The sequence below is a fragment of the Eschrichtius robustus genome, chromosome 9 (assembly GCF_028021215.1).
Source record: "Eschrichtius robustus isolate mEscRob2 chromosome 9, mEscRob2.pri, whole genome shotgun sequence".
Lineage (NCBI taxonomy): Eukaryota > Metazoa > Chordata > Mammalia > Artiodactyla > Eschrichtiidae > Eschrichtius > Eschrichtius robustus.
In genome coordinates, this window is record NC_090832.1 from 59,732,815 (window position 1) to 59,759,292 (window position 26,478).

The window sequence follows — 26,478 nt, forward strand, 5'->3', positions numbered from 1 at the left end:
TAAATGCATGTTTACCAAAAATATTGTTTTACAGTGCATTTAGTTCTGATATTTATTAAGTTGACATTTCACACAATAACTTTTAAATAGTTTGGAATTCTATATAGTTTAGGCATCAGTCACTTCTGAGATAAGTAAAGGAAAATGTGCAATATTTTTTATGTAGGTGAGCTAACACAGTATACCTAATTGCAGAATTATCTGATTAATTTGTAATAGATAAGTTGTATAACATTTTCATATCTAAAAATGTTTTTTAGATCAATCTCAAGTGAAATAATATTTTCAGAATAAAATTCTACAGAAAAAGTCTACTGGCTATGATATGCACATTTTTAAGCAAGATATGAACTAGAGCCAAAAGTAGCATTTGACAGTTTGATTTACTCTGCCATAATATGCAAGCTTCCTATCTGTAGATATTTTTAAAAACATAGTCATGATGTATGTGATTATTAGTAAATACATCAGTATTATAATTAGATATTTGGGTTTTCAGTTTAGAGAATTCATCATTTCACTGACATTAATGGAGTATGTTTACCTTGAATGGTAAGATTTTATAAACAGGGCTTCCATGATTTGGGATGTGAATGCTAAGACTTATACGTAAGTTAATTAGATGTGTAATTCGGTTATGAAGCCTTTTCTAAAATGATACCACCAGAAAATTAATAGATTAATTTTTTGAGACAATCATTGGTCTGGATTGGTTAATAAAAACTGTCTTAAGAGGTTTTCTTTTCAAATATTTCTAGTGTATTAATCATACTTGTTTTTGTGGAATGGGGGTAAACCACACCATTAAGAGAATAAAATGTAATTTGGAAAGAGGTAATTATAAGATTTGTTTCAGGCCCCAAAATATAAATAAAGATTGGTGTGGAATTTCAGTGTATATGTTTCCTGCCCTTGTAAAATGTCTTTTTTAAAAAGCATCTGTTCCTAATGGTATAATACACAATAGGTGAACTTTCCAAACATCATCTTTTTTTTAATGTCTGAGTTATTTTGTTTCTTCAAAGGAAGACATGAAGTATATAAATAGTATTTTTAATTTATTGAAGTTTCTAAAATGTGCAAAGCATGGTTTAGTGGAAATAGTATTAGATTCATTGGCTTGTCCTGCCTCTGCTGTTTGATATATTTTGGGCAAATCAATCACAATGGAACTCAGTTTCTTCAGCTGTATAAGGGTGGAATTAGATTATCTCTAAGGTCCTAAGTTCTTCAGTTTTAAGTAGAATTTGGTTGTAATGTCTAAACCTTATATGAGAAAATGGGCTTAAAATAACGTAATAGCCCTTAAAATAACTCATGTGTGATGAGTTACATTGATACCATGAAGGTTTACTAGGTGTCATCCATAGGTTTCCTATAAAAACACAAATTAAATCTGCCACATTCTGATTATGGTAATGTTAAGATAAAATTATCTTAAGTTACCAATTTATTGAATATATGGAATTTTGTAAATACAAAAATTTATCAGTTAAACCGAAGTGGATGTAGTAGTGTTATCATTTCAAAGAGGTAAAACTGTTAGCTGTAAGGGAGCACTTTACCCTTAACTTGAATGAAAAAAGTTTATATAAAATTATAAAATTGAATTTCAAAGTATTAAATAGATTTTTAGTTTTATAGCAAAATAAACTGTAGACTCTATAACACGTTTATGGGTGAGACTATGGGGATGATCTGAGGAATATCTCACAACAGCCATACATCGCATTATAGCTGCTGTTCCTCCAGTACAACTTGGGTTTAAGTGTCATTGGAAGAGCCTTTTATTGATATTTGTAGAGAAAAAGTACTGCAAGCTAGTTTTGCTTATCTGAGCCAAACTAGTGGGTATTCAAGAGGCTTTTGTTTCCTATTGGTATTAAGGCAAATCACTGATTGCCTTTGTTGTTGAACTGAAAATGTAGTGGAGAGGCTCTGAAGCCCAGTGAGGGGAATCATTCAAAGAAAGTACATGTAAATCAAGCTCTTAGAACTTTAATCATACTTGCACTTTGCTTTTTCCTGGGATCTGTCACTCCAGCAGACATAACACGTGCTAAATGTTCTTTTGTGCAGAGCTTTCTGCCTTCAGTTGGAGAGATGGTCATGCATCTTGAGAGAGGAGCTCTGAAGACAACAACTGAAAAATCTGCAACCACTCTTAGGAGGAGGTCAATATTTTACTAAGAAGCCATAAGAGAAAGACCATTACTGAGCAGTAAATTTGACTAATTCAAAGAACCCTTTACCAGTCTGATCCTGCCTGTTAAAAATGTATAATGATTTTGTTTGTCTTTGATGTTGGACATTTATCATTGTTCTTACCCAAGGAAAGGCTGTTACACATTTAGAAGTAAAATGTTAGGTTGCCTGTTCTAACCCTTAAGTGAAGTTTGCCTAGCCTGAGTGATTAACAGTTTCCTGCTATGTAATGTGTGCCCTGTCGGGAACATTATCAGGTCACTCACAGAAAACAAACTTTCAATTTAGACTTCTGGCCCTCTGACATTTGAGTGCCTTGAAATGGGAAACAATTCTCTTAGGGAAGAAGTGCTTCGGATCTTTTGTGATTATAAGTTTTGGTCAGTGTCTTACAGGAGTGTCCTTGGGAGACATCTGTTAAATATGAAATAATTAGAGCTGTACAGGAATAACAGCTAGATCACATAGCTTGAAGTGGTATCATGACTGATGGCTACTTTGAGGTGGTCATACAGGAATAGACGGAGGATCTTGAAGTTAGTTTATGACAATAGAAACATTCTATAGTTTAACTGCATGCACAATTTGACATGTTGAGCGTGTAAGAGTAACTACAGTCACATCTATAACACCCATCACTGCAACCATGATTAGTTTGGCTCTCGGAACCTTTCTGTTCGGGATGTTTTGCGGGAGGGACCGGAAGAGGTGGATCCTTTCGCGATGTGGGGAGGCCGCAAGCTGAGCTCCTCCGGGAGTCGGTTTTTAGGAGCGCATAGGTCGGCGTTCCGGGGCACACAGGCTGATTGTCCTCGCTTAACCACGTCGTCAGGTGAGTGTGTGCGTGGGGGTCGTTCGCACGCAGCCCACGGCGCGGGCTGGCTGTTCTGCGCAGGCGCGGGCGAGGGCGGCGGGCTGTCTCGGGGCTCCGCGCGGGGTCAGCCAAAGACCTGTACGTTGGGTCCTGCGTCTCGCTGTCCGTTGAACGCTCGGCCTGGGCTCATACCGTCCCTTCCCCAGAGGCTGGGAAAAGTAGCTGAGGACTAGCGGTCCGGGCCGAGGAGAGCGCAGCCTGCGGGCCGCCGCCATGTATCCAGTGACCTTTTGTCTTATTTTCGTTGAGCTCCTGCAGGAGCCGGCCACCACTGTGCCGGCTGGAGTCTCAAGGTCATGTGCCTTTTTCCTTTGCCCCGGCGGGAAAAGACACCAGCTGTCTCATTGGTCGCCTTTTATTTGTGTTTTGTTTGCACGTATCTTGCCATGTTTCAGGATTTAAGGCAGCAATATATTTTTTTTAATTTTTTATTTTGTTTATTTATTTATGGCTGTGTTGGGTCTTCGTTTCTGTGCGAGGGCTTTCTCTAATTGCGGCAAGTGGGGGCCACTCTTCATCGCGGTGCGCGGGCCTCTCGCTATCGCGGCCTCTCTTGTTGCGGAGCACAGGCTCCAGACGCGCAGGCTCAGTAATTGTGGCTCACGGGCCTATTTGCTCCGCGGCATGTGGGATCTTCCCAGACCAAGGCTCGAACCCGTGTCCCCTGCATTGGCAGGCAGATTCTCAAGCACTGCGCCACCAGGGAAGCCCAGCAATATTACTTTTTGATGAATAGGTTAATTCAACGCATTGTATTGGCAAATAAGATCAAGAAAGTAACACACCGAACCTGATGCTTGTAGAAGACAGTTTGATTATTTAACTCCCAATATTAACCAGAACATTAAGTTCATTTATTACATGAAACTCATTTAACGAATACTGTTTGCCAGGCACTGGGAATTTTTAAAGAAGTGATACCTAAGGGTCTCTTTAAAAAAACGTCAGGATGGAACTAAGATCAGGTTATAAAGAGCAAAAACTGGGAAACTTAAAGGCCTCCAATAGAATTGACAAGTTGTGGGAGTTCCCTGGTAGCCTAGTGGTTAGGATCCCGGGATTTCACTGCGGTAGCCGGGGTTCAGTCCCTGGTAGAGGAACTGAGATTACTCAAGCTGTGTGGCCTGGCCAAAAAAAAAAACAAAAAAAAAAACAAAAGAAGAATTGATAAGCTGTTACTCTCAATAGAGTGAAAAATAGTGCAGCCAATAAACATGATTTAAATCAATGTGTAGCCACATGGAGAATGATTAGATGTAGTGTTAAGATTCTTAAGTTGCAGAAGACCTAAATAGACATTTCTCTGAGGAAGGCCTATAGATGGCCAACGGGCACATGAAAAGATGCTCAGTATTGCTAATTATTAGAGAAATGCAAATCTACAATGCGGTATCACCTCACACCAGTCAGAATAGCCATCATTAAAAAGTCTACAAATAATGCTGGAGAGGGTGTGGAGAAAAGGAAGGCTCCTACACTCTTGGTGGGAATGTAAATTGGTGCAGCCACTATGGAGAACGGTATGGAGGTTCCTTAAAAAACTACAAATAGAGTTACCATATGATCTTGCATTCCCACTCCTGGGTATATACCTGGAGAAAACTCTAATTTGCAAAGATACATGCACCTCAGTGTTCATAGCAGCACTATTTACAATAGCCAAGACATGGACGCAAACTAAGAGTCCTTTGACCGATGAATGGATATAGAAGATGTGGTATATATACACAGTGGAATATTACTCAGCCATAAAAAAGTGAAATAATGCCATTTGCAGCAACATGGATGGACCTAGAGATTATCATACTAAGTAAGTCAGACAGAGAAAGACAAATATATCATTTATATGTGAAATCTAAAAAAATGATATGAACAAACTTACTTACGAAACAGAAATAGACTCACAGACATAGAAAACAAACCTATGGTTACCAAAGGGGATAGTGGTGGGGGGGAATAAATTAAATTATGAGTTTGGTATTAACATATACACACTAATATCTATAAAATAAACAACAAGAACCTACTGTATAGCACAGGGAACTCTATTCAGTATCTTGTAATAACCTGTAATGGAAAAGAATCTGTCTGAATCACTTTTCTGTACACCTGAAACTAATGCAACATTGTAAATTAACTATACTTCAATTTTTAAAAAGGTAAAAAAAAACCTTACAAATCAGTTTGTATTATGAACTTGGAGATATATAGTGAGAATAGAGATACATCAAAATTTTAACAGTGATTATCTGAGGTGGCGTTGGTGATCTATCATTTTATCATTCGTTATATACTTTTCATAATTTTTTTCAGTAAATATGTCTTTTATAATCAGAAATTCGGAAAAAATACAGTATAAATATTTCCAAATTTTGGAAGTGAGCATAGAAGGAATAAATATTTGGGATGAGGGAAACTTCTTAAACAAGATATTTAGGGAGCTGTCTTGAAGTTGTCCAGTTTTAGAAGAAGTTGGAGTGGCCAAAGGACCAGCTTGAGTATCTGTGAGGAGATTTCTAGGAAACTGCGAGGTGTTCCTTGAAAAGTACAGTGTGGATGGAGGGCTGGAAAAGAGGGCAGAGAATGGCCAGGGATAAGACAGACTTTTTAGGCCATGACAAGTACACGAAAGACCATGTACACCTCCTGGGATTGACTTTATCTTCAGGACAGTGGGAAATTACAGAAGGAACAACATACTCAGACTTGTTTTTTAGAAATAACACTTGGGAGCTGTGTAGACAGTGGGACGGAGGCGGACAAGACTAGGCTCAGGGAGGCCTTAGAGTAATCCAGACAATAAATGATGAATGCTGGAACCACGCCGTTGGCACGGTAGAGGGCTTGTTCACTGTCAGCATGGTACCTGATAGGTGCTGATAAATGACTTTTTGAATAAATTAAGTGAAAAATGTCCTCATTCCTTTAAAATTTCAAATACCAGAATGATCACAGATTCGAGGTAAAGAAGGAATTGGTAGCATTCTATTAATACGAACTTGATGAGTTTCTCTCAGTTATGGTGAGGTGGATTTTAAGGCTCTTAAGAATTCTGGCCATACTGATGACTGAGGGACTAATTTCCCAGAAATAGGGGAGGTGAGAGGGAGATTGGGGTCATCACTGACCAGAGAGCAAGGACTGTGTTGAAATCTTTGAGGCTCAATTTCATGATAATACCTTACACAGTTGACCCTTGAACAACACAAGTTTGAACTGCACCAGTCCTCTTAAATGTGGGGAGTTTTCTCCCAATAAGTAAGTACTACAGTACTACACTGCCTGAGGTTGGTTGAATCCAAGGACGTGGAGTAGCAGATGTGGAGGGCTGACTGCAAGGTTATACCTGGATTTTTGACTGCACGCGTGCCTTGGCACTGCTAACCGCCACATTGTTCAAGGGTCAACTGTAAATCCTTATCTGTGTATCACAGTCTACATAATTCTCTGATATCTCATTTACCTACCTAAAGTCATCAGGGAGGTGATATTTGACCTGGGTCTTAAACAATAATACAGATAGAAATGGTGGAAGAGAGAATAACTTGAGCTAAAGCCTAGAAGCACAAACTTTTTTTCTGAGGATGTTAAAATGAATTTTGGCCAGGCTGTGAGGTCCTATTAAACAAAAGAAAATTTTAAAAACATAAAAAGCTCAGGAGAAAAATGTTCAGAGACTATGAAAAGACAAGACGTGAAATATAAATGACCATTTGTCTTAGTCCATTCCTACTGCTACAACAAAATACCACAGACTAGGTGGCTTATAAACAAGAAAAATTTATTTCTCACAGTCCTGGAGATTGCAGAGGCCAAGATTCGGTGTCTGGTGAGTGCTCACTCCCTGGTTCATAGGTGAAGCCTTTTTGCTCTCTGGGGTCTCTTTTTATAAGGGCACTAAACCCAATCATGAGGGTTCCACCCTCAAGGCCTAATCCCTCTCAAAGACCCCCGCCTCCTAATACCTTCCCCTTGAGGGTCAGGATTTCAACATGTGAATTTGGAGGATGGAGGAGACACAAATATTCAGACCATAGCACCATTAAACTTAAAAAAAAGACACTTAACCTCACTCATGATAAATTAAAACTGTAGTGAGATACCATTTTCACCTATTGGATTAACAAAGATAAAGTTTGATAATACACTGCATAGGTGACTATCAAAGTATTATCAGTGTGGGGAAACCAACACTAGAAACTCATAGTTTCTAGTGAGATTGCAAATTGGTTCAACATCTAAGAAAGTAATTACAAATTTATAAATGCACATGCCAATTGACACAATTCTTGCGGTTTTACATACAGGTACTCTCAAAAATAAATTACCTATGTAATTCAATCTTATGTTTTCGGAATAGCAAAAAATTAGAAATAACTTAAATAAATGTACATTAATACGGCACTGCTTAAGGCAGAAATAGAGACACAGATGTAGAGAACAAACGTATGGACACCAAGGGGGGAAAGTGGCGGGGGGTGGTGGTGGTGGTGTGATGAATTGGGGGATTGGGATTGACATGTATACACTGATGTGTAAAAAATGGATGACTAATAAGAACCTGCAGTATAAAAATAAAATAAAATAAAATTCAAAAAAAAATAGGGCACTGCTTAGATAAATGACGAGTTACAGCCATACAATGGATTACCTTGCAAACCTAAAAAAAAAGGAAGAACCTGCAGTATAAAAATTAAATAAAATAAAATTCAAAAAAAAATAGGGCACTGCTTAAATAAATGACGAGTTACAGCCATACAATGGATTACCTTGCAAACCTAAAAAAAAAGGAAGTTCTTTATGCTCTATTATGAAAAAAGTCTCCAAGATACATTGATAGGTGGAAAGAGCAAGGTGCAGAACAATGAGTATACTGTGCTACATTTTGTATAAAATAAGAGAGAAATTGATACACAAAAATGAAATATGTATAAAATATCTGGAGGCTTACATGCAAATCTAGTAACATTGGTTGCCTGCAGAGAGGGAAGCTGGATACCTAGAGTCAGGGGGAGGAGAGGCACTTTGTAGTGTCCACTTTCATACTTTTTAATTAAAAATTTTTTATTTTGAAATAGACTCATAAGAATGTGCAAAAATAATACAGAGAATTTCCATATGCCCTTCACCCAATTCCTCAGTGATAACATCTTACATAACCATAATACATTGTCAGAGTCAGGAAATTGACGTTAGTATGATACCATCAACTAAACTACAGTCCTTCTTTGGATTTCACCACCTTTACATGCACTCATTGTGTGTGTGTGTGTGTGCATGTGTGTGTGTTACCACACATAGAGATTTGTGTAATAACCACCACAATCAGGATATGGAACTGTTCCACAATCACAGCGAAACTCCTGGTAATACTCCTTTATAGTCAAACCCTACCACCAACCTTAAACCTTGATCTATTTTCCATTACATTATATTATTATTTCCATTATAATTTTGCCATTTCACAAGTGTTAGGTAAGTGGAATCTTACAGTATATACCTTTTGAAAAAATGTTTCTGCACTCAACATAAATACCCTTGAAATCCATCCAAATTTTTGCATGTATCAGTAGTTCATTCCTCTTGATTTCTGAGTAGTATTTTATGATATGAATATGCCACAGTTTGTTTAACCATTCATCTATTGTAGGATATTTTGATTGATTCCAGTATGGGGCTGTTATGGATAAAGTTGCTGTGAACGTTGATGTACAGGTTTTTGTGTGAACGTAAGTTTTCACTTCTCTGGGATAAATGCCCAGGAATGCACTTGCAAAGCTGCATGATAAATACATGTTTAACTTTATTAGAAACTGCTAAACTGCTTTTCATGGTGTCTGTACCATTTTACATTCCCACTAGCAATATATAAGAGATCTAGTTTTTTCATATCTTGGTCCACACCTGGTAATATCAGGGATGGTTAAATTTTAGCCAATTTGATAGGTATGTAGTGGCTTTCATTTGCATTCCTCTAATGGCTACTGCTATTTAACATCTCTTCGTGTGCTTATTTGCATCTGTATATCTTCTTTGATGAAATGTCTGTCTCTTTTTATACCCTTTTTATAATACCCACAGCCATTTTAAAATTGGATTGCTTATTTTGTTTTCCTGTGGGAGGTTTTTTGTTTTTCTGTTTCGTTTTACTTTTGAGTTTAAAGAGTATCTTTATATATTCCAGATACAAGTTCTTTATGGGATATATGTTTTACAGATATTTCCTCCCATTCTGTGACTTGACTTTTCTTTTTCTTAACAAGGTATTTTGCCAAGCAAAAGTTTTAAACTTTGGTTAAATCCAATTTAATCAATATTTTCTTTTATGGATTGTGATTTTGGTGTCAGATGTGAGAACTCGGTGTGTAACCCTAAGTCAGAAAGATCTTCTATATTTTCTTCTAAAAGTTTTATAGTTTTGCATTTAGATCATTTTGAGTTCAGTTTTGTATAAGATGTGAGATTTCGGTCAAAATTTTCTTTTTTGTCGATGACGTCTAATTGTTTCAACACCATTTACTGAAAAGACCATTCTTCCTCCTTTGAACTGCTTTTGCACCATTGTCAAAAAATCAGTTGGGTGAATTTTTTTTTTTTTTCCTCTCTCTGGACACTCTTGTTGCATTGATATTTCAGTCTGTCTCTCCTCCAGTACCACACTGTCTTGATCACTGTAGCTCTATGATAAGTCTTAAAATTGGGTATTTGATTTCTGCAATTTTATTCTCCTTTTTAACATTGTTATATCTATTCTGTCTCTTTTGATAGAAATTGTGTCAAACATATAGATCAATTTGGGGAGGATTTATGTTGACTCTTACAATCCATGAACACAGTATGTTTCATCATTTACTAGGTTGTCCTTGATTTCTTTCATCAGTGTTTTATATAAATTTTTAGCATACAGACTCTGAACATATTTTGAGGGATTTATACAACAATGGAAGTATTCTTTCTTGTACTGATTTTAAATAATAGAGCATTTTGACTTTTGCTTTCCAACTGTTCATTGTTAATGTATAGAAACAATTGACTTTTTTGTGTGTTGAATTTGTAGTCTGTTACCTTGCTGAACCGACTTATTCCAGGAGCTTTTTATTTTTATTTTTTAAAGATTTCTTGGGATTTTCTACATAGACAATCATATCATCTGTAAATAGGGACCGTTTAATTTCTTCCTTTCCATTCTGTATGCCTTTTATTTCCTTTTCTTGCCTTATTGTACTGGCTAAGATTTTTAGTAGTACGTTGACTAGGAGTCATGAGAATGGGCATTCTTGCCTTGTTCTTGACTTTAGGTGTAAAGCAATTAGTCTATCACCATTAAGTACTTTGTGAGCTATAGAAATTTTATGGGTGTTCTATCAGATTGAAGAATTTCTCTTCTATTCTTAGTTTGCTGAGAGTTTTTAGTCGTAAGTGGGTGTGGAGTTTGGCAAATGCTTTGTCCACATTAATTAGTAAGCTTATGTGTGTTCTTCTCTCAACTATTAATATGGTAGATTACATTGATTGATTTTCTACTCTTGAACTAGTGTTGCATAGCTAGAATAAATCCTACTTGGTTATGCTGTATTTTTCCTTTTATATGTTGCTGGATTCTGTTTACTAATTATTGAGAATTTTTGTGTCTGTTCATGAGAGAAATTGGTCTGTGGTTTTCTTTGCTGTGCCATCTTTGTCTGGTTTTTGTCTGTTTTTTGCCAGAGTAATTTGTCTTCTTGGTGGATTCTCTCTCTTTTTTTTTAATTGAAGTATAGTTGATTTACATCTATATACGTAGATTTATATATAGATGTAAATCTATAGATTTACATCTGTATATGTAGGTTATTACGTGTATATATAACCCATATATCCTATATATAACCTATATATCCTTTACAGGTTATTACAAGATATTGAATATAGTTTCCTATACTATATAGTAAATCCTTGCTGTTTTGTCTCTTTTATCATAATGTAATGTCCCTGGTAGTTTTCTTTGCTCAAAGGTCTACTTTGTTTAAATGTTTATTGAACAACTGAATGTTCTGCAGCAGAATAACTAGTTCATAAAGCAGGTCCCTGTGTAAGTTGGAACATATAAACTGGATGACTGTTTATTTTAGGAGATATATATGTCTATAAGTGCACATTTTTTTTCCTCTGTAAAATGTGTTGAACATACGTATAAATCCATTTCATGTAGCTAACATGAAAGTGACATAATTTGAACTGGTTTTGATAAATAATCTCAAAATTAACATTACCCTAGTTTGTGGGAATTCCCTGGTGGTCCAGTGGTTAGGACTCTGTGCTGTCACTGCTGAGGGCCCAGGTTTGATCCCTGGTTGGGGAACTAAGATCCCACAAGGTGCGTGGTATGACCAAAAAAAAAAATTACTCTAGTTTAAAAGGTAATGTAGTTTTAATTTGAATATCATTTTTTAATAATTTTGTGCAGCATAATGTGTATGTAAAAACAAATGGCATGAAAAACTTTACCATAGGCATTACTTATTTTTGATGATTATTATTTCAGAAATATCTGATTGGAGTTAGATGGCAGAATGCAAGATTTTTGTTTTATAATTTAAAGTAAAATCCAAAATTAAGGGAAAAAAACCCTTTTGTTTATCAACTGTAATATAAGATTGCTGTATAAAATAGTTTCTTCAATTACATGCATTTCAGGGATTCATACTGTGCAATGCTTTCTCTAGACATTTAATTTTCTTTTTTCAGCTTATTCAAAAAATCAGCTCAGTTGGACTCTACAAATTAGACCATCGGTTTTCAGTGAATACAGAATCATGTGTTTCAAATCCTATAGCATGACTTTTGCCTGCCTGAATAGGATGAAAAGTTACAGGTAAGTTTATTCATTACTGTGGCAAATATTCACATAATTATGTGCAATAATAGTTTAGTATTGATTGTGTTTAATAAACTTTGTCAGTATAGCTCATGTGGTTTGATTAAGGTAGCTTTTATTTATTTAAATATTCTTATTTTTCCAACAACTTTTAAATTTGGGAAATTTCAAACCCACAGAAAATTTGTAATATAATATAAATCCAGTGCATGCCTTTCATCCATATTTGGCGATAGCTTTTATTTTTAATGCAAGACTATATTACTCAGAGAACTACTTTTTACTTCCTCATAATATCCTTATGACAGGACACAAATAACGCAGTGCTAAAATCGTAAATGATTTGGGTGCAACATAAATATAAGGTGGTTAAGTATACATTCTAGATAGTAAGATTGAATCAAAGTAATATCTTTATGTATTCATATATTAGAAACCAATTTCTAACTTTGTGAAAAATATTGCATTGGTTTAAGGTATGAGCTCTGTTTCCAAGTGCATGCTCTACTTATAAATGAACTGGCTCTTTTAAGATTGGATGTCTGTAAAATCATTCTTAGTCAACTGAGCAACCACCTACTGTTAACTATTGTAAGGTAGTCCTTTTTAAAAAAATTTTATTTTATTTATTTATTAAATTTATTTTTGACTTCGTTGGGTCTTAGTTGTGGCATGTGGGATCTTTTGTTGCGGCACACAGGCTTCTCTCTAGTTGTGGCGTGCAGGGCTTTTTTTTTTTCCTCTCCAGTTGTGGCGTGCAGGCTCCAGAGCACGTGGGCTCTCTAGTTGAGGTACATGGGCTCAGTAGTTGCGGCGAGGGGGCTTAGTTGCCCCGTGGCATGTGGGATCTTAGTTCCCTGACCAGAGATTGAACCCACATCCCCTGCGTTGGAAGGCAGATTCTTTACCACTGGACCACCAGGGAAGTCCCTGTAAGTTAGTCCTTGATTGCTGAGGCTTTGCATGAAGCATGATAAAGAGGGTAATATTCATAAGATAATATTAAAGAAGAGTGATATTTAACTCTTAAAAGGATATTAAGTAATCAATATAGAATGTACTCTATGTAGCTAAGAAAAACGTAGTAAAAATTTAAATGGCATTACCTTTGTTACTGTAACAACCTCTTCTCTTTTACCCAAGAGCCTCTGGAGGATTTTCCTATCATGTACTCTGACATGGGACTTGGTGTAGTGTCTGTCTGATCCCCATTTAGTCCCTGTTTGATTCCATTTGATTAAAAAAAATATTTACGTGAATTATGTACTTTTCTGGGCCTTCTCCTTCAGGTTATTTATTTGACAAATGTTTCCCGAGCACCGTGTTTTAGGAACTGTGCTTGTCACTAGGAATAAAATGGTAAGCAAGACAGCTTACGTTCTAATAGAGAGACATGGTCAACTAATCATGTAGGCTCACAAAGAAGTACAGAGTTGTATAGGAGTTAAAATAGGAGAGTATTAGATGACGTTCCATTTAAACTAAGGTCTAAAGGATGAGAAGGAATTAATTAGGTGTGTAGAGGAGAGAAGGGGGGATGCGAGAACAATGTTCCAGGCAGAGGGAATGACATATCCAAAGTATCTGGGGAATGATCAAGCATGGTCAATTCAAAGAACTTAGAGAAGGCCCACGTGGCTGGAGTGGGGAGGACGAGGAGAGTAGTGGGAAGTGACTTTGGAGAGGGAAGAAACTGCGGACCAAATAATTCAGAATATTTTATGCTATGCTAAGGATTTTGGTCTTTTTCCCACTGTCACTGGAAAGCCATGGAAGCATTTTAAGTGGGAAAATAGCATGATCGTATTTATATTTCAGAACAGTCACTTTGGGTGCATTGTGGGGAACAGATTAGAGGAGGATGAAGTCGTAAGCAGGCCAACTAATTAGAAGGCTAGGACAATAGTTCAGGCAAGAGATGACGGGAGCTTGGATTAGTATGATCAAGCAGTAGAAATGGAGAGAAGGCTGAGGCATCTGAGTTCAAATCCTGGCTCCACCACTTAATCTCTCTGAGCCTTCCTTTTCTTGTCTGTGCACTAGAGATAATAATAGTGCCTACCTTATGGAGTTGCTGAGGATTAAATAAGATGACATATGACATATAGGGATTTCTTAAACAAGCAGTACCTGGCGTTTAGTAAGTGTTCAGTAAATAGTTACTACTTCTACTACTACTACTACTACTACTACTACTATGTGACCCAAAAGGCCAAGTTTTATAAAGTTTCATTTTTGTTGTAACTTACTTCGAAAGCAAATTAATTTGTTTCATCTGTGACTATATATATATATATATATATATATATATATATATATATATATACACACACACACATATATACATATATATATTTATTTACTTATAAGCAATGTGATTATAAGAAAACTTGTTTTGAAGCATCAAAAATAAGCGATACATGTATTTAGAATCTAATAAATTGCAAATTAGAATATCTTTCTACTTAATATATCCCATGTTACATTTTTTTAAATGGCAGTTTTTGCCTGGCTCTTCCTTCTGACCTCTTAGACTCCCTTCGACAAGACTGTACAGTACTTCCTGGACCACTGTAGACAGCAGTGAGGTGAAGACCTTCCTGGCCTTGGCGCACAGGTGGTGGGACGAGCAAGGAGTATATGCACCTCTTCACTCTATGAACGACCTGAGGGTGCCGTTCATTAGGTAACATTACAGAAATTCTAGGTCTTTTAAAATACAACTCTTTTCAATAATTCATTTTCTTTCGAGTTCATTTTTCTCTCGGTTTATGCCTAGGTTCAAAATGCTGCATTTTAAATTTGCTTTAGAAATTAGGGAGATTCTCTTCAATGTCCATTGTTTGATACTATTAATTTTTTAAAAAATATTTTTAAAAATTTATTTTATTTATTTAGTTTTGGCTGCGTTGGGTCTTCGTTGCTGCACATGGGCTTTCTCCAGTTGTGACGAGCAGGGGCTACTCTTCATTGCAGTGCACAGGCTTCTCATTACTGTGGCCTCTCTTGTTGCGGAGCACAGGCTCTAGGCGCGTGGGTTCAGTAGTTGTGGCTCACCGGCTCTAGAGCGCAGGCTCATTAGTTGTGGCGCACGGGCTTAGTTGCTCCGCGGCATGTGAGATCTTCCTGGACCAGGGTTCGAACCCATGTCCCCTGCTCTGGCAGGCGGATTCTTGACCACTGTCCCACCAGGGAAGTCCCGAAACTATTAGTTTTTTAATAGCATCACTCGAGTTCTACACTGTTTCATAAATTAACTTGAAGTATTTTTGGATATTATCAAGTTAATTAGAATTAAATCCATATGAAAAGGAATTAGGGTCCTATGGCATCAAGGTCATTTTATAGCATCTTTGGCCTTTAGGCAGTTCTGATAAAGGGAATAGTACTGAGAAGGTTCAATTCAACAAATATTTTTTTGAGAACTTACCTTGTACAGAGCTTGGGGGCTAGAATCTGTAAAAGCTACTGAGATATTCATCATTCAAAACACAGTCCGTGTGCTTCAGGAACTTAGAGTTTGCCATGGGAGGTAAAGGCAAGGGTTCATCAGACTCCACTTATCAAGACTCCACTTGTCAATTGTTCATTCATTCTTCTGCCCATTTATTTATTTATTAAACATTTTTGAGCAGCCGACATGGGCAAGGCACTGTGACAGACACAGAATATCAGATTCAGACTGCCCTCAAGGAACTTCCTGATTGGTTTTTGCTGGTTTTATCAGTGCAGCAAAAAGGAAAATATTGGCGCATTCTTATAACCACTGAATTAGTGGATCATTGAAACACTAAGGCAGAGAAAAGCAGAAATGTCGTTCTGTTAGGCTAGATCAGTGGTTCTCAAGGTTAGGCCTGGACTATAGCAACATCAGTATCACCTGCGATCTTGATAGAAATACAAAATCCTCAGGTCTCACACTGGACCTACTGCTTTGGGGGGTCAGCAGCCTGTGTCTTCCTTCCAGGTGATTCTGATGCGTGCTCAGCTTGAGAGCTACTCTATTCCAACTAATGTGACACTACTAGTTAGACATCACACTAAAAAAGACCATCCAGGGCAGTACAAATTATGGTTAGAAGCTTAGATTTTATTCTGATCATAATTAAAACCATTGAAAGGGAGCAATGTGATCTAAACTATGATATAAAGAAGTCATTTTGGCCAATGTGTGAAGAATGGATTGGATTTCATTTGAAATGGGTCCTTTCTGTATATTATAATGTTCTGAAATTATCTACTTAACCACTATCTAGGTTTTTCTTAGAAGTCAATTAATTTGAATAGCAATAAAAGATTTCCTAAGATGTCCTTATTATATATGACATTTATTTTAATATAAGTATAATTAGAATTTGTATGTAGTCCAACTTAAAAGTTTAGTTTACGATACTGTTAGCTATATATATCTGTGTGTGTATATGGGTGTGTATGTGTGTGTGCTTACATTTGTGTATGTGGTAAAATATTGCTATGATTATCTTAGAATTAAGTTTACTTGATTTGGATGCCTGTTTACATGATCATGAAAACACCATTAACTTAGAAGATGAAAAGTGACTCAATTTAGAAGGGAATATAGGCAAAGTCTGAAAATATAGATCTCCAGTCTGCTTCTATTAAACCCTGTAAAATAACCTATTTGTTGCTGATATGAAATGGGTCTAGCAAGTACTAGCAACATAGCTAATAATACCTCAGGTGACATGATATCTCAAGTGAATAAAATTAGGTTAATCTAAACTAGATTGTTTTTAAAGTTTTTCTTTAGATTATTACTAAAGTAATAGTTAAGTCATAATTATTACTAGATTATTTCAAGAACTTTACTTTAAACCTCTTGCTTCTGATTACTAAAAATATCTTATAAATTAAGCATAATGTCATTTTATGCTGAAAATAAAAGTTTTTTTACCCCCAAAATCAATAGTCTATTTAAAAAGAGAGTTTAATATTTCTTTGGAAATAATGCACTTTTAAGACTTTATTGATAAAATTAATAATTTGTTTTTATATATTTTGAATTTTTTTAAAAGAGACAATCTTTTAAAAACAGTTGCTGGTCACCAGCCAGGAAAACCTTTGTCTGGGATGAAGATTCTTGATGTTGGCTGTGGTGGTGGATTGTTAACGGAGGTAAGTGATTTACAACTTTCCTGGCATTTTTCTTTTTTTTTTTAAAGGGAACTTTATTTTTATTTATTTATTTATTTATGGCTGTGTTGGGTCTTCGTTGCTGTGCGGGCTTTCTGTAGTTGCAGTGAGCGGGGGCTAGTCTTCATTACGGTGTGCGGGCTTCTCATTGCAGTGGATTCTTTTGTTGCGGAGCTTGGCCTCTAGGTGCACAGGCTTCAGTAGTTGTGGCACGCGGACTCAGTAGTTGTGGCTCTCGGGCTGTAGAGCGCAGGCTCAGTAGTTGTGGTGCACGGGTTTAGTTGCTCCGTGACATGTGGGATCTTCCCGGACCTGGGCTCGAACCTGTGTACCCTGCATTGGCAGGCAGATTCTTAACCACTGCGCCACCAGGGAAGCCCAAACTTTCCTGGTATTTTTAACTGGGAAAAAAAAAATTGAGAAAAAGTGGGCTTATGCCTCTTTTATCCTTTTAACAAATAATATTGTTCATTTTTAAAACAGGAAGTATATAATGTTGTTTTTAATATTTTTATGATTATAAACTAGTACATGCTTTTTACTTTCTTAAAAATATATAAGTATTTCAGAAAATTATAGTGAGGATTTTTTTTTTTTTTTACACAAAAATGGGGCACTGGTAAAAATAAATAAATGGGACCTAATTAAACTTAAAAGCTTTTTCACAACAAAGGAAGCCATCATCAGAACAAAAAGATAACCTACTAAATGGGAGAAAGTGTTTGCAAATGATATGATTGATAAGGGGTTAATATCCAAAATATATAAACAGCTCAGACAACTCAACATCAAAAAACAAACAACCAGGTCAAAAAACAAACAACCAGGTTAAAAAACGAGCAGAAGACCTGAGTGGACATTTTTCTAAAGAAGATATACAGATGGCCAATAGGCACATGAAAAGATGCTCAACATTGCTAATCATCAGAGAAAGGCATATCAAAACCACAATTAGATATCACCGCACACCAGTCAGAATGGCTATCATTAAAAAGTCTACAAATAACAAATGCTGATGACGATGTGGAGAAAACAGAACCCTAGTACACTGTTGGTGGGAATGTAAATTGGTGCAGCCACTACAGGAAACAGTATGGAGGTTCCTCAGAAAACTAAAAATAGAACTACCATATGACTGAGCAGTTCCACTCCTGGGTATACATCCGAAGAAAACAAAAAAACTAATTCGAAAAGATACACGCACCCCAATGTTCATAGCAGCACTATTTACAAGAGCCAAGATATGGAAGCAACCTAAGTGTCCATCAACAGATGAATGGATAAAGAAGATGTGACACACACACACACACACACACACAATGGAATAATAGCCATAAAAAAGAATGAAAATTTTGCCATTTGCAACAATGTTGATGGACCTAGAAGGTATTACACTTAGTAAAATAAGTCAGACAAAGACAAATACTGTATGTTATCACTTATGTATGGAATCTTAAAAATAAAGCAAACAAATGAATACAACAAAACAGAAACAGATTCACAGATACAGAGAACAAACCAGTGGTTGCCAGTGGGGAGAAGGAAGGGGACAGGGGCAAGATATGGGTAGGAGGATTAAGAGGTACAAACTACTATGCATAAAATAAATAAGCAACAAGGATATATTGTACAGCACAGGGAAATATAGCCATTATTTTATAATAACTTTAAATGGAGTATAATCTATAAAAGTATTGAATTGCTGTGGTGTACACCTGAAACTAATATAATATTGTAAATCAACTATACTTCAATTAAAAAAAAAAGCACTGGTCATTTGAATAGCTTTGGAAATTTTGTTGTCTCTTCTCTCCCAAGATATTAGGCAATTTCCGCTGGTTTAAATGCACTGATAAGCTGTCCTTTTGCACTTGCTTCAGTATGAAAACGTAACAGAATTTTGCCTGCTTTGGGGGCTCTCCCCTTCTTAGGTGCTCTAGAGTACTTCTCCCTGTGAACAATACTTGCTTTAGCTGACAGAATATTTATGCCCTACAGTTCTATTTTGTGATCTCCTATCAACACAATAACTTTTTGTTTAAATGCTGCATCATAATCTTTGCTTGAAAGATATTTTAAGCAAACAGTATAGGATACAAATGTAAGTGAAGATACAATGGTGTGTGTTACTGTCAAGGTCATAACAGCCAAGTTGACAGTGAGGTTAACAGAGGCCTTTGATACATAGCTAAGTTTCCATATGCACAGAAAATGTGTTCTTCATATGGCAGTGCACTGGTTTCTCTTGACATCAATTATAAAATTTCAGGAAATGTAAAATATGTGAAAATACATCCCTTAGAATCAAGAATATGAGGTGTATCAAATTGTAAATTAGTACAATTTTACTGTATGTGTTCTATGATCTTCTCCGTGTATTATTACAGATCTATGTCTCTAAAGTTAAAATAATTTGATTTATACTTTTAACTTATTAACTAAAGAGTTATAAAATAAATGCTATGCAGTTTTGATCAAAATAAAGCCTGTGTTTAAAAACTCAGGCATGTCATGGGAAGTGACTGAATATAAAGGCTGAAAGAAGAATTAGCTACTAGAATCGTTTTTAGTCAGTCACAAGAGAAACTATGGAGAAAAAAATGTGCTTTAGAGAATTTGAGTATTAGAAAATTTTGCTCTTTTTACAATGACATGTTACATTTATTGCACTTTAAATATGTTAATACTGTGCTATGTGCCTGTAAATATATCTAGAGAATGTAGACAAAAATTTCCTCACTATTCTTAAGCAGTTCTTGATAAGTTTTGTTGTTGTTGTGATTATTGTTCTCACTTTTAAGCTTTTTATTATGGAAATTATCAAACATGTACAAACTAGAGAAAATGGTATATTGAACTTTTGTTTACCCATAAATGATCTCCAACAATTATCACCTTGTGCCTAATCTTGTCTCCTTTCTGAGAAGCTTTTTATTGCTAACATGTGTTCTATTTTCTTCGAGGGTAATGATTTCTTATGCCATTAGCCTCTAGGGCGGCTTGGGGCTTCAGTTATTGGAATTGATCCTGTGGATGAGAACATTAAAACAGCACAGCACCATAAATCATTTGACCCAGTCCTGGATAAGAGGATAGAGTACAGAGCATGTTCCCTGGAAAAGATTGTGGAAGAAACTGCAGAAACATTTGATGCTGTCATAGCTTCTGAAGTTGTAGAACATGTGATTGATCTAGAAACGTTTATACAGTGCTGCTGTCAAGTGTTAAAAGTAAGACTTACAGAGTTTACTTATTTGTTTTTTCTTTTGAGTTTGTGTATGTATCCATAGCAATAAATGTTTTATAATACTTAACCAGGAAGACAGGATGAGGGGACAGCATCTCTACTGGAGATTACTTCTGCCTCTCAGCCTGCCCTCAATATCTGGGGTTTTCCACATCCAGTATCTTGATGTCCAGGGATCTTGAAAAATGTTGGTGCTGAACAGTGTAATACAAACAATAGATTTATAGTGGTATTTTTCTTTGGTATAGTCTGGATTAATTACCTAATAGGCATTGAATGACAATTACTAAGAAATTGACTTGGATTAATACTTAAAAATAAAAAACCATTATTAGCATAAATTGGTTAGCCAGCATTTGTTAAGTCACTCTGTATATGTGATATGTGTAACAGTTATCAGCTTATAAAAGAATATTTCATACAAATGATCTCATCAGATCTTACCTACAACCAGGTGAGGAAGGTAAGGCAGGCACTGTGACTTCCTTTGACCCAGTGAAGATCAGAATCTGAGAGGTGTCAAAGGTCACATGGTCTCTAAGTCAAAGGTTACTAGGCACTTAAGTAGGGCTTAAGGCTACCTCTTTTTATTTGAAGTCTGGTTCTCTCCATTATATTATTATCTTTTTTTATAAATTTATTTATTTTATTTTTGGCTGTGTTGGGTCTTAGTTGCTGTGCACGGGCTTTCTCTAGTTGCAGCGAGCAGGGGCTACCCTTCGCTGCAGTGCTCAGGCTTCTCATTGTGGTGGCTTCGTTGCGGAGCACGGGCTCTAGGTGTGTGGGCTTCAGTAGTTGTGGCTCTCGGGCTCAGTAGTTGTGGCTCGCGGGCTCTAGAGTGCAGCCTCAGTAGTTATGGTGCATGGGCTTAGCTGCTCAGCGGCATGTGGGATCTTCCTGGACCAGGGCTCGAGCCTGTGTCCCCTGCATTGGCAGGCGGATTCTTAACCACTGCGCCACCAGGGAAGTCCCTACATTATTATGCTTATATAATTTGACACAGTCCTCTGAAGGTGGTTCCAAATTTTCTTTTAATAAATATTTCCAAAGTATTATTATTATTATTACTATATCAACTCTGTTGTTTATGTATTCAAGAGGTAACTCCCTAAGGTCAAGAGCTAAAGGAATTAAATGCTTAGCCTTTATCTAAATAGAGGTTTTAAAAAATACTTTTTGTTTTAAAATAATTTTAGATTTATAGAAGAGTTGGAAAGATATTACACAGTGTTCCCACTGTGAAGGGTGGTGAAGGGTGCCCTTCACCCAGTCTCCCCTACTGTTAACATTCTACATAATAAGGGTAGGAACCGGGGTGAGGCAGGTGTGGCAGAAAGTCAAAGGCGGCACTCGCTATTCTGCGCCAGTCCTGCATTTGCATGCCCCAGAGAGTGAGTGCCTCCTTGGATTTTGTGCCCTCAGTACTTCACTTGCCTCACGGTACTCCTAGCCCTGTATGTAGCCCATGGTATATTTCTCAAAACTACAAAATTAGTTGACATTATACTATTAACTACACTACAGACCCTGTTAAATTTTATTAGTGTTTCCACTAATGTCATTTTTCTGTTGCAGGATCCAATCCAGTATTCCATATTGCATTTAGTTGCCATGTCTCCGTAGTCTCCTTCAATGTGTATAGGTTTTTTTTTTTTTTTAATGTGTATTTTGTTGTTTTTAATTTTATTTATTTATTTATTTTATTTATGGCTGTGTTGGGTCTTCATTTCTCTGCGAGGGCTTTCTCTAGTTAAGGCAAGTGGGGGCCACTCTTCATCGCGGTGCGCGGGCCTCTTACTATCGCGGCCTCTCTTGCTGCGGAACACAGGCTCCAGACGCGCAGGCTCAGTAATTGTGGCTCACGGGCCCAGTTGCTCCACGGCATGTGGGATCTTCCCAGACCAGGGCTCGAACCCTTGTCCCCTGCATTGGCAGGCAGATTCTCAACCACTGTGCCACCAGGGAAGCCCTGTATAGTTTCTTGGTGGTGTTTCCTCTTAAACAAATTTTATTAGGTGTACCTCCTATTTTCCAAGGAAAATTCCTGAATTATTTCTTTTTGTGTAGTGTCTCAGTCAGTGTGTATGGATGGAAGTTCTCACATATATTAGGGATACTGGCATCGTGGAATTTAAAACTAATTTTTGCTTTAATGGAAAGCCTATTTAAAAAAAAAAATGACCAATGCTCATCACTATTTCCTTAGAGTAAGATTTTATGAAACACAGATTAGATATTTATAAGTAATTTTTCCCGTAGCTCTACTGAGATATAATTGACACATAAGTGATTTTTAATGAGATATTTTAGAATACTAGAGTTTTACAGAGAAAAGTTATAATGTGTAATGAAGTAGTGTGTGATATTTTAGTTTTAAGGGCACATCCCAATACTTCAGGGCCTTCTCTTATCATTTTTATTTTTGGTTTAGAGTGGTATTTGAGATATTTTCATACATATATATCTTAATGATTATTTTGGAAGGGGTCTTTGGCATTTTATCTCCATCAGGTGCTAATGAGAATGTGTGGAAGAGACATTAATGTTCTTGCCATTTGTGGGAGTAGATACAGGAAACACTATAAATATAGTCACTAAAAAATGGCAGACTAAACAGTCCTGTAAGTGGTTTGCATTCACTGAAGTTCTTATCTTGATCTCTTTATATTCTTTATACTAATGAAATCAAAACAAAACAAAACACTTTCATACCTTAATCATTAAGGCTTTTGTCGGAGGACACTTACTGGCCTTGCCAGCCTGCACAAACCATGGGGCAGTGTGCGCTGTACCAAACAAGTTAGGCAGGCTCAGCACCCAAAAAGAAAGCAGTGTTGACACATTAAGACATCAGTGTGAACATGTAACAAGGAAGAGCAGCCGGATCTCATTTCTATATTTTTATTATAACTTATTTGATATGTACAAAAGAATGTATATAATATAAACATAAATCATAGTAATGTATGATTTTAGGAGTTAGTTGTAAGCACTGTTGCATAAATTCAGTACGCGCATCTGTAGTGGACTGCCCATAACAATGAACTTCCCGAGAGAAAAAAACCCACTATTTTGGTAGATTATATTTTATTCACACTTGTGGGTTTGTGTTTTGTTTCTGTTTTTTTTTGTTTTTTTTTGGCCGCGCGGTGTGGGATCTTCGTTCCCCAACCAGGGATCGAACCTGTGCCCCCTGCACTGGGAGCACGGAGTCTTAACCACTGGACCCCCAGGGAAGTCCCCATACTTGTGTATCTTAACTGCACTTAAATTGTTTGGAAGGAAGGAGGAGGGTGGGGGAAGCCAAGCCTTTATCTAACTGATACTCCTAACATTTAAAATTTTACTTCTACCCATATTTTTTTTTAGCCCGGTGGTTCTTTATTCATTACTACAATCAACAAAACACAGCTGTCCTATGCCTTGGGAATTGTTTTTTCAGAGCAGATTGCAGGTATTGTACCAAAAGGTACTCATACATGGGAGAAGTTTGTTTCACCTGAAGAGCTAGAGAGCATTCTGGAATCAAGTAAGTATTAAAATTTTTTCCAATTTCCAAGGCCTAACTGAACTTTTAATGTGCCTATAATTATTAATCACATAACCTAGCACTTAATGAAATAGGCCACTATTCTTTGGATGTTGGTTTTCTCTCCTCAACTAGATCATAAACGCCTTGAAGTTAGGATTAAGTATTACATCCACTTTTCTCTCACCTGTGGCACCTAACCCACGGCCAAGCAAATCATAGATGATCAATGAATACTTTTTGGCTGTTTAGTCCTCACCTGTTTAAGGATAAGGTACAAATGTCTTTTAGTTACACATCCTCAGTTTGTCCTATTGAGGCCGTGCTTGAATCAGCTTATTTTACGTATTACTTTTCCTGATTCCTTCATAGTCAGATATATTTTGAACTTCCTTGTCACTTTTTATGTAGTGTTTTATGCTAGTTATAGCATGCCTTATAGTACGGTTATTTTAGTGTTCTTTTTTTAAAAATTTATTTATTTATTTTTGGCTGTGTTGGGTCTTCGTTTCTGTGCGAGGGCTTTCTCTAGTTGTGGCAAGCGGGGGCCACTCTTCATCGCGGTGCGCGGGCCTCTCACCATTGCGGCCTCTCTTGTTGCGGAGCACAGGCTCCAGACGCGCAGGCTCCATAGTTGTGGCTCACGGGCCTAGTTGCTCTGCGGCATGTGGGATCTTCCCAGACCAGGGCTCGAACCCGTGTCCCCTGCATTAGCAGGCAGATTCTCAACGACTGCGCCACCAGGGAAGCCCCTATTTTAGTGTTCTTAGCCTCTTTCTGGCTTGAAGGCAAGACTGTCTCCTTTTTGTGCTCCCCACAATGCCTAGCTCTGCTTTACACCTCGTGAGCACTTGATTTACCTGTTGAATTCCTGTCAAGTAATAACACTTGTCAGTTCATTTATTTGGCATTTGGTATTCCTCTTAGGCTCCTGTGTGTCTCATGCTTTTTGTTCATATAACAGTATATCAATAAACTTGATTTTACTTGGAATAATATTATCTGTCCAATGAAATGTGGTAATTTCTTCTCTGCAAGTAACTTTGTTGAAAATAGAGTAGAAAAAATATTTTAAAGATTGGAACAGTCAGTTGTTGGCAGGTATTTTCTAAAAACAGCTAACATTTATTGAGTACTTAACCAAATTCCAAATACCATGCTAGAGTTTATGTTCTGCTGCAGTAAAGAATGAGCTGTACATGGCTACAAAGTATTTGTGCCTATTGAGTTAGGAATCCTTTTTTAATTTGGAGAGTTGCATGAGACTCTTGGCATGTGGAAGGTAAATATTTATTAAATATGCTCTGTCTGATATTTTTTTTCTCAGACGGTCTGTCAGTTCAAACTGTGGCAGGAATGCTCTACAACCCCTTCTCAGGTTACTGGCATTGGAGTGAAAACACCAGCCTTAATTATGCAGCTCATGCCCTGAAATCCAGCATCCAGGAACACCCAGCTCCTGCCGAGTTTGCTTTAAAGGAGGAAACAGAAGAGCTCCGAACTGAAACCTCCACCAACTCAGGTGTGCATGAAGAGCTGAAGAAATGAATTGTTTCTAAGGACTGTAGTAAAATGGCTTGAAAGTCTGATGTTTACAAATACACAAAATATACCATTTGTCTTTTGAGACAGGATCCTAAAGAAAAGAGTCAATAGAAAGGGCTAAAACCTTGGATAAAAGCTTTTGTTGTTTCATCTAATAGCTACCTTCAAGGGATTAGTCTATGGATTAAAAAAAGTTTTGATGAGGTATTATGTGATCTAGGAGTTTAAGTTTCTCAGCCTTTGTTATATAAATAGGGTATACATATTTCACTTCATCTTACAGATTATATTTTTCCCGCATGTATGCACATACATATATACTGTAATGTTTTAATTTAAGTAAATTTGTATCATCTAGGTTCTTCTTTATTTGGTTTTAGTTAAAGGCAGTTATGCTTCTGACTGGTTTTATTTTATACCAGTTATATTTAGGAAGATAAAATGTCTTTTTTCCTTTAAATTTTGGTTTTTGGAAAACAAATTGATTGTTAAATATATACTGGGTTTGGTCAAACATTAGAATCAAGAAATTCAGATTATGTTGGACATTTTTCTCTGTACAGTTCTATAAATGTTTTGTGGTGCCTTTTTTTTTAAGTAGAAAAGATTTTTGAACTCAATTTAAGAGTTTAGTTATGGAGATTTTCTTTTTTGGCTAACATTTTGTAATTAGAAGGACTGACTTGAAATATACTTTCACGCCTCTTGAAGTATGTGATTTTTTGGCTTTTTCTGAAAGTCCAGAATGTATAAGGACTTTGATAGAGGGTGTTGACCATATATGAGAAATATAGATTGAACGCCTGTGACTCATATAGAAAGTTAGCTTTTAGTTTCTAGCCTTTCTCACCGTTTTTTTGTTTTTTTGTTTTTTTTTTTGGCTGCACCCCACTGGACCACCAGGGAATTCCCTAACCTTTCTCACTTTTAAGCTCATAAGCTTTCTGTATTTCTTTGTCAATGCCTGTTGGATTGGGCTCACCAAGCAAACAATTCCCAACCATCTTAGCTTATCATTTGCTTGTTCTCAGTGGCATTCCAGGGAGGAAACTGAAATTTAAAGGGTT

The 26,478-nt window shown here is 36.6% G+C and overlaps 1 protein-coding gene and 1 non-coding gene across 2 annotated transcripts; both read left to right on the plus strand.

Annotated features, from left to right (window-relative positions):
- The first annotated feature begins 2,235 nt into the window (after window positions 1-2,235).
- On the plus strand, window positions 2,236-25,736 carry COQ3 (coenzyme Q3, methyltransferase). The gene is made up of 7 exons (XM_068551425.1): window positions 2,236-3,037; window positions 11,807-11,933; window positions 14,470-14,622; window positions 16,973-17,072; window positions 20,078-20,320; window positions 23,707-23,866; window positions 25,194-25,736. The coding sequence occupies exons 1-7, from the start codon at window positions 2,929-2,931 to the stop codon at window positions 25,412-25,414; spliced, it is 1,113 nt and encodes a 370-aa protein (XP_068407526.1). The 5' UTR covers window positions 2,236-2,928; the 3' UTR covers window positions 25,415-25,736.
- TRNAD-GUC (transfer RNA aspartic acid (anticodon GUC)) lies at window positions 11,348-11,420 on the plus strand. Its single transcript has one exon. It is a non-coding gene; the product is annotated as a tRNA-Asp (tRNA).
- Window positions 25,737-26,478: the final 742 nt, after the last annotated feature.